This window comes from Pogonomyrmex barbatus, unplaced genomic scaffold (assembly GCF_055798465.1).
Source record: "Pogonomyrmex barbatus isolate J1 unplaced genomic scaffold, ASM5579846v1 scaffold2, whole genome shotgun sequence".
Taxonomy (NCBI): Eukaryota; Metazoa; Arthropoda; class Insecta; order Hymenoptera; family Formicidae; genus Pogonomyrmex; species Pogonomyrmex barbatus.
The window spans coordinates 16416884-16433176 of NW_028297116.1; the positions used below are offsets into that span (position 1 = coordinate 16416884).

At 29.2% G+C, this 16293-nt stretch overlaps 2 protein-coding genes and 1 long non-coding RNA gene across 4 annotated transcripts; 1 reads left to right on the forward strand and 2 right to left on the reverse strand.

Annotated features, from left to right (window-relative positions):
* The first annotated feature begins 1309 nt into the window (after nt 1-1309).
* On the forward strand, nt 1310-3976 carry LOC105431982 (DNA primase large subunit). The gene is made up of 8 exons (XM_011646529.3): nt 1310-1463; nt 1554-1751; nt 1850-2187; nt 2264-2491; nt 2555-2692; nt 2768-3146; nt 3233-3400; nt 3510-3976. Exons 2-8 carry the CDS (start codon nt 1601-1603, stop codon nt 3809-3811), a joined length of 1704 nt encoding a protein of 567 aa, XP_011644831.2. The 5' UTR covers nt 1310-1463; nt 1554-1600; the 3' UTR covers nt 3812-3976.
* Nucleotides 3977-4589: 613 nt separating this feature from the next.
* Tdh (L-threonine dehydrogenase) lies at nt 4590-9170 on the reverse strand. Of its 2 annotated transcripts, XM_089077560.1 has the most exons (6): nt 9012-9170; nt 8396-8931; nt 7547-7810; nt 6803-7063; nt 5221-5487; nt 4590-5147 (listed from the first exon to the last, which is right to left on the reverse strand). In XM_089077560.1, exons 2-6 carry the CDS (start codon nt 8559-8561, stop codon nt 4987-4989), a joined length of 1119 nt encoding a protein of 372 aa, XP_088933686.1. In that variant the 5' UTR covers nt 8562-8931; nt 9012-9170; the 3' UTR covers nt 4590-4986. The 2 variants fall into 2 exon arrangements, with proteins under 2 accessions (XP_088933686.1, XP_088933685.1); XM_089077559.1 differs by having other exon boundaries at nt 8396-9170.
* A 169-nt stretch (nt 9171-9339) lies between these two features.
* On the reverse strand, nt 9340-10183 carry LOC148936718 (uncharacterized). Its single transcript, XR_016139305.1, has 3 exons — nt 9806-10183; nt 9524-9551; nt 9340-9426 (listed from the first exon to the last, which is right to left on the reverse strand). It is a non-coding gene; the product is annotated as an uncharacterized LOC148936718 (long non-coding RNA).
* Nucleotides 10184-16293: the final 6110 nt, after the last annotated feature.

Below are 16293 nucleotides of genomic sequence, written 5' to 3' on the forward strand. Positions count from 1 at the left end.
AAAATAGTGCTCTCAACTGACATGTTTCTGCGCTACTTCGAGGGGAAAAAAAAGAGATAAACTGAACCAATTATATTAGATATGACATTGCAAAATGCTCATGTTTTGAAAAACATCAGAAAAATATTAATAAAATTATTTAAAATTATTTTTTGCTATTTTTTTGTTTGTGTCACATTGCGTTTTCTGTGTCCATGAAAGAAATGTTACCTTCAAATGATATTTTTCCAGAAAACACAGAGTTACACGTAATATACGTTAGTAACAATAAACGTTAGTTGTAATTTCTAATTCAACGATATAACACACGTGTGTTATATAATAGTTACATTGTTGAATGGAAAATTACAATTAACGTTTACATTATATGTAATTTAGTGTTTGCTAGATTAATGTTTATCGAACAATACTTCTTCAAAATAAAATTTTTTTCTAAAATAATATTCGAATTAAATTAAACATACATAAAATTAAAATAAGTAATAAAAAATAACAATTTTTTAAATTTTAATTATTAATATTAATTATAAAATTAAAATTTATTAAAAAATAGCGTTGTTTATAAAACACCTTTACGGAAATCCAATTTAATACTGAAAATTATATATTTTGATACATATTATTATTAGAAACATTGAATAATAATGCTTTTAATATTCAAAATACATAATTAATCACTATTATTTTAGTATTACAGTATTACAACGGCAAAGGAGAAAAGAGATTATTATTTGAGGGAGAAATTTTAATTAGACGCGTATGTCAACTTATTTATATAATTAATGTCTAATAAACATTATATATAATAAACATATCGATGTATAAATATTAAACCTTGTGTCCACGATACTAGAAATAGATCCGAAAGACATTGAACGAAAAAAAATTTGATCAATCGTATTGATCAATTGACTGAAATAGCTACTGCAATTGGTCAATTTTTCTTTTGTCCAAGATCGATTTCCAGCATTGTGAAACACAAAGCTTTATTAATGCAAAGCTTTTTGCACAATTAAAGAAAAATGATTACGAAAGGGAATGTTATAGAGAATGGAGAAGATTTGGATTGAATAGCGACTATAACGAGTCATGAAGTACCATCTAGCGTCATTTATACAAGACCCACGATCCGAAAATTGTTGATAAAAAGAATTTTTTTGTAATTTAATTGAAAATATATTTGAAAGAATTTTTTCAAAAATAAAAAAAGGTTCAATAAAAACATATAATCAAATATCTGATTAATTAATCTTTATGATTTTCTATTTAAATAAAAAATTATTTGAATTACCATGAATGACATCTGACCATGAATCACGTGCAATATGGCGGGGAAAAAAGGCGGGAAAATCAGCATCATGGTGAATCACATGGAGAAGGCTTGAAGAAGTTGCGAGAAAGTCTGAATTCATAGAACGATGCTTTATCTCTTCATGTTTTCTATCATTCGTTGCAAGTAGCAGGTATGTTATGAACAAACAATATTAAATTAAAGACTACTGATTGCATATACGTGATTTAAGCATAGTATTCTCTATTTGCACTCAACTTAGGTTCACTTTCGTCACTGTAGCAGAAGTTGACCACAGTAAACAAAAGGATGGATTATAAAGCACGTCGGCGTTACACAGCTGTCGTAGAAACGAGTTTTAATAATGATTATCCTCATGATATACAAATGTATGATGTGCCACCAGCAGGTGAAATATCGCTGGAAGAGTTTAATGAATTGGGATTTGACAGATTAAAAGGTAATCTTTTAAGATTTTTTGTTCTTTTGTATTTTTAAATATAGTATTTTAAATATAGTATTTGTGTTAATTATGCAACGTGATTGACTTTATTGTAGCATTACGACTGGTAGAAACGACAAATTGTAGAAGCGATCTGAAAACATTAGAGGATCGCAAGAAAGCCTTTGGCGAGTCTCTAAAACTTGATGGGTTGAAATACTATATGAATCTATTGTATGCCGATGGATCTAATCCACAATCAGAGGAATATTCGCAAATCAGGAAGAAAGATCACATATCGCATTTTATTTTGAGATTAGTATATTGTCATAATGTTGAACAAACAAAGTGGTTTATTAATCAGGAAGTTGAATTCTTCAAATTAAGGTTTAGTTCATTAAATAAGAAGGGCATTGAACATCTATTGAATATTAACAGTATGGATTGTACGCCTGTATGTTCTATTGTACTTTGAAAAAATTATAATGTAATATATATGTACTGTAATTTATATATTAATATTCTTTAAGGTTTCACCAGATGAAAAACTTGAACTAAAAGAAGAGATTAGTTCATCATCTGGAAAAGTTACAAACATTGACATTACTGATGTTTATAAAGTACCTTTTGAAAAAGTCACTGATTTAGTCAGAGGACGTAAAGTATATCTCAAGGCAGGAATGGCATATGTCACACATATGGATTTAATTTCTGTATTTGTCTCTTATTTTAAAGAAAATTTAACTGCAGGATTAGAGGTATGCCTTTATTAATTTCAATAAAAAATTGGATTAAATTCAATTAACTTCTATATTTTACAGAGTGCAAAGGTTCTATATAGTAATATATCTGATGATGAGAGGTTAACCAAATATTTAACTGATCTTCCTTCAGCCTTCTCTGGAATGGCACGTATTGTGTGGTCAACTACAGCTACACCTATTGATAAACTGAACGAGGTATAAATCAAGTACCATTTTAGTTGGAAATTTTATTTTCTTAAACTTGTCTTATTTAAAATTATATTTTTTTAGTTATCAAAGACATCTTATCCTTTATGTATGAGGACACTTCATGAAGCACTATATACCAACAGTCACTTGAAGAATACAGGACGTATGCAATATGGATTATTTTTGAAAGGTATAGGCGTGACTTTAGAAGATGCTCTACGTTTCTGGAGAGATACATTCTCAAAAAAGACAGACGGAGTTGCATTTGAAAAAAAATATGCATACTCCATTAGGCATTATTTTGGTAAAGAGGGAAGACAAACAAATTATACTCCATATGGTTGTCAAAAAATTATATCTAGTTCTGTCGGGCCTGGAGAATATCATGGATGTCCTTTCAGGCATATGGATCGTGATTCACTATACCAAAAGTTAACTAGTTGCGGTATATTTGCCTCTAGTAAGATTACTGTTATTTTGTTACTATAAAAACCGGAAATGTTCTGTTATGTTTCTTTTACATTTAAACACATTCATTTATTTTAGATACAACTCAAATATTGGACCTAGCTAAAGATGGACAATATCATTTGGCATGTGCCAAATATTTTGAAGTTATACACAATAAACCAGCAAGCAAACCACTTCTACATCCAAATGCATATTTTGCTGAAAGTCGTACAATTTTAGCCGAAGACGATAGTAGTAGTAAAGGTAAATAACATTTTTAAAAAAGAAAGCTTTAGTATTTACATTATATTTAATATTTTATATATATTTAATATTTAATATATTATTTGTATATTTAATATTTTATTTGTAGATTTGGACAACAAAGACAAATTTTCTCAAAGTACGATTAGAACTCCTGGAGGCCCGTCTTCAAAGAGAAGTGATAAATTTTCTACACCTTCTAGAAATACAGATTTTACTGGGACGCCAAATAACAGATACAGTACACCTACAGGAAATACAGACGCAGTCGGAACGCCTTTGAGAAAAGATCAAAAAGCAAGTTATCAAACACCTAAACGAAATAAAATGACGCCAATAAACATCGCGGAAATGCTAAATGATGATGATTTTACAGAATATATGGATGTAGATTTTATGACTCAGTGTTAACAAATAGCGTTCTATCTTCCTGTATTATTAATGTATTTATATTTTTTAAATTTAACTTACGAAATAACTCCAAATGTATATTTTTTATGCTATTTATCAATACATTTGTTAATAATTATTAAACTAAATAAATTTTAATAAATATTGTTTATATAGGATACCAAATTGGATATCTAATGATACGAGAATAATTTTAGCAAAATATATTGCTATTCTTCTTGATATTTCATCATATCTTTTTGTATAATAATAGTATAAAATGAATAATCCTAACGTTCTAAAATCTAAATTGTTGTAGAATATGAAAGTCGATAAAAATCGATAGTTACTAGAATGCAAAGAAGTCAATGAAATAATTTATAAAATAAATATTTCGTGTCTTGACAATTTAAATCTCTTTCAGTACAAAATATTAGCGAATCAATAAAATCAAATAAAATTAATGAAAGTCCAAATCTTTTAATAAAAAAGTCACTGAACAAATCTAAAATCAAATATAAAAATTGCATAAGTAAAAATTGCAAAGATTGCAATTGAAAAGAATTTTACCAAATTAAAAAAAAATAGATCTAAGAATGTAATTAAATGTTTTTGTTGTAGAAAGCACATTTAAAGTTAGGACTTTGAGCAATCGAAATTCTTAACAGATAGTAAATAACTTTCTTAATATCTTGATTACTAGCGTATGCATTTATACTGACTTTCACATTTTGTAACTATATAAAATAGTGTTATCTTCCAAAAGCAAAGGAAATATATATCAAAAAATTACAGTAAGTTTGTTATATCTTGAAAAAAATATAATTTAATAATAAAATGCACAATGATCTCACATTAAACATGTAAAAATTAAAGATGTTAAAAACATACAACATGAATATAAATTGTTTATGTGCATAATTTGCATCAAATATATGTAACAAAATAGTATTGGGCTATGTATTTGAACATATCTATAGCTACATGTCGTCTCTATATCTCTTATTAGTTTCATTTATATATAAAAATATTTCAAATATATTTTTACATAATTATATTAATTATTAACTTTTAAATCGAAGAGCTTTGATAGGAAGTGCCAATGAATGTATTGAAGTCGTAATACGAAAGCTCGCAAAGCGTACATTAATTAGAAAAAATCAATAGCTACATTATTATATATAATTGCATAAAAATTATACATAGCTATTGACCTCTTTTAATCGATATTTCGGTAGAAAATTTGTGCTAACGTCCTGTACCATTGACTCCACCAGCCTCTGTAGATCATATTTGTGCTGCCATCCCCAATCTCGCCGTGCTTCGCTATCGTCAAAAACTTGTGGCCAGCTTTCCGCTGAAATCAATCAGCAACATACTGACGAAACTCGATTATTTCTTATTTGATTGAATTACAATATATTACATACCGATATGCTGCCGTTTATCTGGCTTATAAGTAATTTTCAAATCTGGTACATATTTCAAGAGCTCGTTGAACAGCTCCTCGGGTGTGAAACTCATGGCTGTAACATTGTAAACTCGTCTTCGCAATAATTCGTTAGGTGTATTCAGAAACTGAAAAAGCGCCGACAAACAATCTTCGATGTATATCATCGGTAGTCTTGTGTGAGGCTCTAAATAGCACTCGTATCTTTTATTTAACAGCCCCTCGTGAAATACTGCTACAGCATAATCTACAAAACATAAAGACAACGAAAAATTATTATCGAGTCTTTTATAACACACGATATATGCATCCATCCGAAAGATTATTGAATCTTAAATAATTATTCTTAAGAGAATTTTGATTATTTATTAAATGAAATCTATTTTTTTATTACTTTGTAAAAAGATGAATTATGGTTATGAGGATTTTCCTGTCATTTTTATAATCAATCTATGCCTACAAAATGCAGAAAGAAGATAGACGATTAAATTAATAATGTAATTACGATAATTCAAGTTCGACTTGGTTCCGAAGAATTAATCCTTTCAAGAAAGAGTGAGGAAGGCTAGTTTTAAAATTTCAAATTATATTCTATGAAAATAGTAACGTAGCTAGCAATCGAATTCTATGCTAAAAATTAAACAACTTTCATTTAAATTTTTTTCTTCACAATGGCATACCTTAACTCTTAGTCGCTTTTTTGCATTTTCCTTAGTTTTTAATTTTCGTATCTTTTTCGTATTCATTTTTCGTATCTTAATTTCCTTAGTTTTTTCTTATTTTTTAATGCGTAAAGGATCAACAAATATACTGATACGTTAATAAAAAACATATTTTTACATGTTTTTATTTTGTTTAGCCCGATTTAATTAGTGGACAACGCATAGTACTTATCATATCATTCGATCTTAGAAGAATTCGTAATTTCACAAATACATTAAGTGTTTATGTTACTTCGAATTCTTCTAAGATCGAAAGATATGATAGGCACCTAGGATTTTCATTGACGTCAATATAATTGCCTTTATACATTAAAAACTAAGGAAAATGTAAAAAAAAGCGACTAAAAGTTAAGGTTCACTGCCAGTAGCATTGTCCTTGAGAAACGATTTCCACCATTAAGCAGTTATCTTAGTCGCGGTTAATGCTCTACTTCTTCGCGAAAGAGGGTAAAAGGCTCTATCAATTTTCAGTTATCAACCTATTCTGTATGCGATATTAAGCATTCCTTAAACATGAACACGATTATCTAGCTACAAGTCGGAAAATCTGAACATGCAACTTCGTTTTAAAAATATATATTCTTAATACGCCATGGTACGCGAATTCTTAAACAAGTATCGACAGGTAAACGCAGGTTATTCAAGGAAGCGAAACGAAAAAAACACGTACAAGTTATTAGCATTTAATAACGAACGGTAAACGGATCAGATTATACGTTTCAAACTTTATAAAAAATTCCAAACCGTGTTCAGGCATTTCCGTCACACATTATCATAGAAACAAAAATAATCTTATCTGGTGTCAAATGTGGGATAAGAATGAAGGAAAGACAACTTCACCGGTGGTACCGCCGCCAGGGGGATCGCTGCTGATTACACCGGGGAATCGAAGACATCGGAAGTCCAGGCCGAAGCGATAATGATAATATTCTCCTAAGAGCTCGGCGTGAACCTTGCTGACACCGTAAATCGTACGTGGTCGTTGCACCGTGACATTTGGGGTGGGATTTCTCGGTGAGTCAGGACCAAATGCGCCGATCGTCGACGGTATGAAGATCCTTAGCTTATATTGCTTCGCTAACTCGATGACGTTGTGCATTCCTGTTATTTTGCAAAAAGAATAAATAATGAATATTTATGAAATTCATATTTAAATTTAATGCAAATATTCGCAGAGATTTTAAATGCCTCGAGACATATGTGCGCTTTGCACCACCCTCTCTCTCTCTCTCTCTCTCTCTCTCTCTCTCTCTAAAGTTGGTTTTGTCTTTTAGGAATGTTTTTGTAAATCGCGATATCATCTATTGCGCTACTCGTCCGCTTTCTCCCGGACACTTTCTTCCCTTCGTGATCACGACAACATTATAATTAATATCGTAATGACAAATTTACAGTTCTTGGCATAACATTCCATTTCACTTGGACGCAGTTCGCGGAAAAGCATGTTTTTGCATGAGAGATTTTGCGTTGTATTATTATTGTAATATTAAAAACAAGCAAGAAGTGAATTACGTGATTAGTATTAATAAAAAAATGTGACGTGCGTAAAAACACACGATTCCAATCAGACAAGAACGTATCTACCTTCGATATTGACTCTAACGGCTAATGGCACGTTTTGTTCGCCGACAGCACTAAGTAGAGCACTGAAGTGGATGAGCCAGTCGATCCTGTAGTCCACCACGATCTTCTGCAAACCCTTGAAATCGAGGATGTCGGCGAAGATGAAGGGTCCGTTCTCTAAGCTCTCCTCCGATGGCTTGATAATATCCGATAGTATCACATTCTCGTTACCGTAATTTCGACGAAGCAATTTCGCGCATTCTGTGCCCAATTGTCCAAGACCACCTAAATAAAAATCATACACGACATGCAAATTTGCTCGGCAAAGAAAGTATCTTGTGTTTCATGTGAATATAAACGTAGCATTATCCTTGTAATACTTTTCTATACACAACGACCGTGAAAATGCTTTTTGATAAAATCTCAAACTTTAAGAACACGCTGCAAAAAGATGCGATTGAATTCATGTATGAAATATCATTAAATCTTAAATCTGATCGAATTAAAAACACAACATATCAAATGCAACATGAAAATGTAATAAAAAAAATATATATATTCTTTTATCTTTATATATATATATATATATATATATATATATATCTTTATATATATATATATATACGTATAAAGTAACTTATATTTTATAACCAATTAATGTCAGCCTTATTGAAAATAATTATTGTCTTTCAACTTGTTTTAAATATTAAAGTAAAATAGAAAATATGATAACTGTACACATTTTGTCTCTGTTGTTACTTTAATAATATTGATTAATTGAATTTATCCATTTATCGTGTCAATTTATTGATATAATGATAATAAATTGATATAACAAAAATAAATATTAGTTAATTATCGCGGTTTTACCTGTAATTAATATCCGTGGCAATTTAATTGCTTTCTCTGTGTTGATAGGCGTCGTGTTACCAGTTTTCTTGATTATTTCCTGAAAAGGATTGATGGATACATGGAAGTCTCTGCGAATGTTTCTCGTAAAGTAACACGAGAAACGAATAATACTTTTGCACAACATTATCCCCAATCGTTGCACCACGATTCTCGAAGAAATAAAAGATTTTGTTGTCACAAAATAATGTTATCCTTCTGATTTTGAACGATCCTTCGATCCTTCAAATTGATCCTTCTGATTTGTACACAAAAAATTTATATTCAAAGAACGGAAACTTTTTTAAGATTGTTCGCACTATTTTAAAGTGTCTACTACTGTGCCAGAAACAAATAACTTTGTACAGATCTTCATGCAGAATCGTCAACTTTAATCTTTCCCCGCTGATGGTCGATACACAACTGGTAGGAGCACGAGCAATAATTCTACATTATATCACGGCCCATTTTTAAAACCAGTTAGAACACGGATGCTGTCTCATTGATGTATTTGTATGCTAGGAAAGGTCTGTTCATACCAAATAGAATCGCGCCAAAATTTGGATTACACGCACAAAAATTATATCACAATACAAACAGAACTGTCACGCTTGATAAAATAGACAAACTGCATCTCCGATTCATCTTTTAACATTAAATCGTCTTCTTCGTTGCATCGAATAGCTTTAAAAATATTCAAACTGTTTGCGTAATTGCAACATGCCACATCCATCGCCAGATAAAAATTCTTGGAGACATGCCTTGTAAAAGAAAAAAATATCCTTCAGACTATTGCGAAACTCATCACATTTTGCTTAATGTAAAAATAGACTTCTACAAGAAAATTCAAAATTCAAAAGATTAAAATACAATGTAGAGTCATACAATGTAGAGAAACAAGTTAGGTCTTAGTGTGAACGAGCCTTTATGTAAAAAAACTTTATACGACTCTCAGTCTCTCTCAATCCTATGCATATACAACTCGTTTGACAACATCAGCCGCAGAACTGTGTCTTTTATGAAGATTAAAATTATCCATTTCAATCATAAAACTTTATTGACAATTACACATTACGTTACTTTATTAGCTGTGTGTCATTTCATACTTACAATTTTCTTATTTTTCATTAAGCTAATTCTGGATGTTTATATAAAGTTTTTAAAAACAATTATATTGCTCGATAAAAAACATTTGCGACAAAATAATAAAATTGCGAATTAATGACTGCTTTATCTATACTTTTAAAACTTTTGATATGTTCTTATTATTCATACATTCTCATAATATATTCTTATTAAAAATTCTCGAGAGATAATATTTAAATATAAATATAAAGATAAATATAAAGATAAATATAAAGATAATATTTAAAAAATTAAAAAAAGGCTTACTGAGAGTGCAGTAATTGAGAGTGCGCAATAATTTTTCTGTGTATAACATATTTTAATTTTATATTATATAATAAATTCCAAAATTTATATTCTATTTCATCTTCAACAATGTAAATCAATTTCTTCTTAACTTCACAATCATGGCAGTCATAAAAGGCAATTTTGAGTAGTTGTCTTTTATTATCAGTTAGTAGGCGTATTTTCGGTATTGGCGTCGATTCTTCGATAAATGTCATGTTATGATCAGAAGTATCGTGAGATTTCAAGGAAATAACGATCGATTTGTCATGTCGTGATTGGCTCGGAAATGTACACAATAATTATCCGCATACCTCTGCAAGCGAAATATAACACACGAAATTCGCGAGCGGACGCTTTCTCTCGGTCAGTCTTCGCCTAGTTATCCGTATCGAGAATCGAAGAATCGAAGAATCGAAGAATCGAATAAAGTAACCAGTAATAATTACAATAGTGATAATTACATAAAAATAAGTTATAATAATAAACGATAAAATACCAATCACGCCTATACCTTGTGAATTTACCTCCTCGGAAATATAAAAATCGGAAAGATAGACACATACATATCTACCTATAATTTATCCCTACATTAGACTAAATAAAAACTAATACAGAAATTAAAAACGAAAATAATAAAGAATTACAATTAAGACACTCTTTTCATTATTCATTTAACTTAGATACGATATGCAATCACACACCCAGTGCAACCAAGGACGTAACATTGCAATTAAGGACGTTGAAATGTGTAAAAATTTAATAAAAAGTTACTTCATTGAAATGATAAAATAAATGTTATCAATCATTCAGCCTAACAACAAAGTAGTAAAAGGTACAGTTTTTGCATATTCTGAAGTTTCTAACTAATACTATTAATTGGCAAAATGTTGACTAGACATTAATTACTGTTAGCCCAATGTTAATTAATAGTTTGCCGATCAATTTGTGCTACTTGAGTTGCCTTGCCTTTTAAAATGTTGATTGCAGAAGCGTAAAATTAAGAAAGAATTGATTTAAATCGTTGAAAATCTCGAAATAGAAAATACGAATCAAAATACGAATTTTAGACTAATGTAATGTAAAAATAAAATATATTATAAATAAAAATATTATTGCGCACAAATTATCGTGCCGCATTCTCAGTAATCTTTTGAATTATTTATAAATGTATTTTAATATTAAATGCATAGTTGTATTAATCATATCATCTATTAAATACATAATTGGATAATTGTAGATAATATGATCCTCCTTTATCATTTTCTTCTTTGTTTTAAAATTTAAATAAGAATAGAAGATTTTCATCATGTCACATTGGTGTATTAGTGTAGATATATCTAATAATATCTGTCATAAATATTATTTTTTGTCGAAAATTTGAATCAAAATTCAGATTAAAAAATTATATAATTCATTTATCTGTAATATCTATTTATGATTCAACGGAGGCTTGGTCAGGCATAGACCAATAGCGATTGATATTTTTCTCGTACGATCCTAAACCGGTTATTCTTTCAAGTCTCGCATAGCAAGAAAACATGAAAGCATAAACAAGCCACTAGATGTCATATGAATATCAAGGTTGTGAAAAAATTTTTGTGAGAAATACATTATTCATTATGTTATTATATGCAAGATAAAACATTGAGAATTTTATTCACAAATAAAGTGAAATGATAACATAACAATTTTAATAAATGTAATATATTCTTAAGATCAGAAAATACTGTATCAAAACGAAATAAATTTGATAATTTTGATAATTATACAAAGATAAGCTAATAACTATTATATCTGCTATTATATATATATATATATATATATATACTTCTGTTTTTGAAGAATAATGTATTTGAAAAAATGTTTTAATATTCTAATAAATCTTATAAATAGAGAGAGAGAGAGAGAGAGAGAGAGAGAGAGAGAGAGAGAGAGTGTGTGTGTGTGTGTGTGTGTGTGTGTGTGTGTGTGTGTGTGTGTGTTACAATATTTCAATCAAATCCAACGAGGCTTATTAACTTCATTTCAATATTTCAATATTTCTTTAACACTATTTTCCATCATGATTTTTTAGCTCTTTAAGATACACTTGATTCATTTTTATACAAGTTTGTTTATAAAAAAAATAGTGATCTCTCTGTAAAAAAAATAGTGATCTCATTATGTTAAAAAATAATATGTTCATAAATATTCTAATGATATAATGATATTATTTAATAATGTTATAATAAATTTTAAAAATAAAATGTGGATAATTATTGATTTATCCTTGAAAAATTTGATACTTAACGATTTAAATGACGATTCTTGAAAATTTCGAATCATTGTCGTTCACCGCGACCAGTATAGAGCACTGTAATTGTTTAACTTTAAATTTATTTGTTAATTAAATATCAACATTATTCGTTTACGCACTACGCGATTGATTCATATGTTCACAATCGTAGATACAGACAATGCAAGTCACTGAGTTCATAATCCTGAACGTGCACTTTTACTAAATGCACTTTTTCCCATTTTTAAGCTTAATATATGCATAATATACATGAATAATATATCAATATATTTTCTATTGATATAGTTATCTTATATTTTATGCTAGCTCCTTATCTATTTATTTTTCTCGACGATAGTATTGCAAATCTATACGTATGCATATGCATGTGTGTATTACGTTGAAATCACTAATTTTGTTCACTTTTAGAAAATAGAACTATAAAAAATATAACATGTACTTTTAAAAATTACTATAATTCATAGGGATTCTAAAAAGTTAACGTATAATGAATATGGATAAATCAAATGAAGCTAATAGTCATAGAGGAAAAATTAGTCAAAAATTAGTTTCAAATCAAGATTATATATTTTCATATAGCAAGAATATTATAATCTTCTTAGAAAAGAAATTTATCTTTAATCTTAATTTGATTGAATTTATATTAATGTAGGTATAGATATTCTGATAAATAACAATATCACAATCCTCATATAGAAAAGTTTTAATCTTGAGAGTTGAGCAAAATTAATGTATCACTTGTATCAATACACATTCAATCAAATCAAGATTAACATTTTTAAGAATATAATATTCTTGCTTAAGAATATTATGCGTAAGAATATTTATCTAAATTTAATTTTTTTCTGTGCATATATTTCGTGCCATTGGGATGATTTCGAAAGCAGCGATTGTTGAACATTTTCTTCTCGTTTTCATATACCCGTCCAATTGAGCGAATTCAAACAAGGTGCAATCGATTTCGATTGCTTTATGAGGCATACAACGCGGAAAATGAAAGAGAAAACGATTTCTCACCGATGTCGAATTATATACATTTGGCGATTGGTGAGATCCATGGGGAAAGGGAAGAATTTCCTGGAAGCGTGTCTTCACGGTGGCTGGATACGCACTTCGCAATTCTCTTCGCGTTTCCCTCCCGCCATCGCCCACGCCATAGCACCGTCATCTTCTCCCCTCAAGTTTGTGCAGACCACCACGCTTTTGCGAACATCTTCTTCAGTGCATTTAGTACGTTCTCGTAACGAGATCACGAAAAGGTAAACTCGTGACCGGGAAGCCAGTGACAGAAGGCCAAAACGTATATGTGTGTATGTTATATGTGTGCCTTTGTAAAAAAAATGCATTGTTTGTTTTATGCGTAAGAAACAAATGCAAATAATTTCTAAGAAACAAGCTCGGATCATTTTTCTTCACGGACTTCACTGTTGGGAAACGTAGAATTTTTTTTAAAAGGAAGACGTTAATTTAAACGCCGTTGATGTAAAAGGTAAACAAAAGTTTCTAGATTGATGTTATGAACAAAAGATTGATGTTATTTGGAATATGAAAAATTATTATATCATATTCTTTCTTCTTCAATTCATATTTTGATAACATGACAATAATATTGGACGAAAAAAGTTTCTAAGAAGCAGCTAGTTTTTTATAAATAAATTGTCAAAAAGCCAACATTGATCAATCAAAAGGTTAATCAAAAATTCAATATTGATACCAATTGGTATTCTTATATTATGGATGCTCCGCACTGTTATGCACTCAACATATCGCTTCGTCAGAGAGCATATCTTCTTCAGTTGCATAATGACGTAAAATTAGCATTTGTGGCAGAAAATTAGATGTATACTTGAGGTCGACTGACGGGTGAAGTATCAAGGAAGTGGGAATCACTTTCACTAAAATTGCATCCATACCTTATCTTCTCCAAACAAATGATGTTGCTTTGATCAAAATCAGTATTACGATGATGACGTAGAAGGTAATTGATTATGCGAGTTATATGAATAATTAGCATTTATTAATGCAATTTTATTGAATAATATAGATTTAAAAAATAGTAATTATAATTCTACATATCTTTATCTGCAAATTTATTTATTGTTTTCATTTATGCATATTAATGATTACATGTTTATTCTAAAACTTCTTTAAAAGTTTTTTTAGCATTACACTATATTTTCACCATTTTTGTGTATTATTATTATTATTATTATTATTATTATTATATATACACATATATAATGTATATATATTTAAAATACAAAAGATAATAATTTTATATATAATTATATATAATTAATAATAAATAACAAAAGCATTAATATTATTATTTGTAGCATATATTTTATATATATATGTGTGTCTGTGTCTATGTGTGTGTGTGTGTGTGTGTGTGTGTGTGTGTGTGTGTGTGTGTGTGTGTGGTGTGTGTGTGTGTGTGTGTGTGTGTGTATGTTTTAAATGATATGATAAACTTGAAACTTTAACGCTTAAGAGATCTTAAAAAATTTTATGATAAAGTTTATAACTATTAATATATATGTGTAATAAATATATAAATAAATTTGCAGAAAATGACAATAAAAATAGTATGCAATTAATTATTCAAATAAAATATGATCCATTTATTTAATGCGTAATAATAAAAAAAAAAAGAAAAAATGCACATATACTAAAAAAGCAATGAGTAATACGGTAATGCTGCATTATTTACAGCGTATATAGCTTCATTATGTAATTACAGATTTTATAATTAAAGAAATTGTAACCAATTTCTATGTTGTATATAATAGAATTTATCTATATTATCTATATTATCTATATTTATCTATATTTATCTATATTTTTATCTCTAAAATATATCATACTAGACTGATTAAAGTTATTACCAAGTTCAACACTATAATACTTATACTAAAACTTTAATTTATTTAATAACAACGTTATTTAATAACGTTTGTTATGCCAATCTTAATATTCATAATAATCTTAATATCTATTTGTTTCAAAAACTTATTTTTGTAATTATAACAACTAATTTTATTATTCTATTATTTAAACTAGAGTAAAAATAAAAATAAGATCTTAATATAATGCTTTAATTTCTTCAATTCTGTGAAAGTATCGAAAGCATAGATGCACCAAAACAAATCTGTTTGTTAACGCAACACATACAGTGCAGTTTTATCATCAGTATATCGATGTTATTCACGTGTGAATGATTTTTCAGGCCGCTCGATTGTTTCCTTCTTTTTAAAGACTGGCGTATTATGAAACCCACTTTTCTGCGTGATAAGATGCTTGGTCAACATTTTTATCTTTTTATTAACACGCAAATGTTAATTGCAAGTCGTTTTTTTCTTACATAAAAATCATGCAAAATATTGTCTCAAGATAATACATAGCAATAAAAAACAAGATAATACATTGCAAAAAATAAAAATTAAATGTTATCTTTTAATTACACACACACACACACACACACACACACACACACACACACACACACACACACACACACACACCATATATATATATATGTGTGTGATTACGTAATTTTATATTTTCTGTGGTTCCAATATCCATCAATATATGACTGTACTATTCAGAAACAAAGGTTTCCTAAGAATATATAATTCAAAGTACAATTTCTCCAAACTTTCTCTTTTTTCAAGGTGCGAATATTTTAATCCTAATCCGATTCATCTTCCAGTTTTGTTTGCCGGTCATCACTCTATACATCAGAAGCGCGCTCGCGCGACGACAATTATTACGGACAATGATTGTCCTAGCGGTCTTTAACTTCGCTTACGGTACGGGACATCAATTTTGTCGTCTGCGACCGTGACGTATGTACACGCGTACATAGTGCGTAGCATCACGCTCAGAATACAGAGGCGTACCGTAACATTCAAGGGCTCTTAACATCTAAAATTCCACCAAGCGGTGGTTGTTTCGCTAAAGAGATTTCTAATCTTGGCCACGCATACGCATCACATCATTTTTGCAGAAATACCATAATTATTCTTAGATATGTGGAAACGCGACACTCTACTTTTATATTTCCTTTTTTCTTAATATGAGTCAACAAAAATCATATTTAATTCGCAAAATTATCCTATATAATAAGAACGATTTCGAAGCTCGTGACATTGAAGAAGATCAAGAAAGC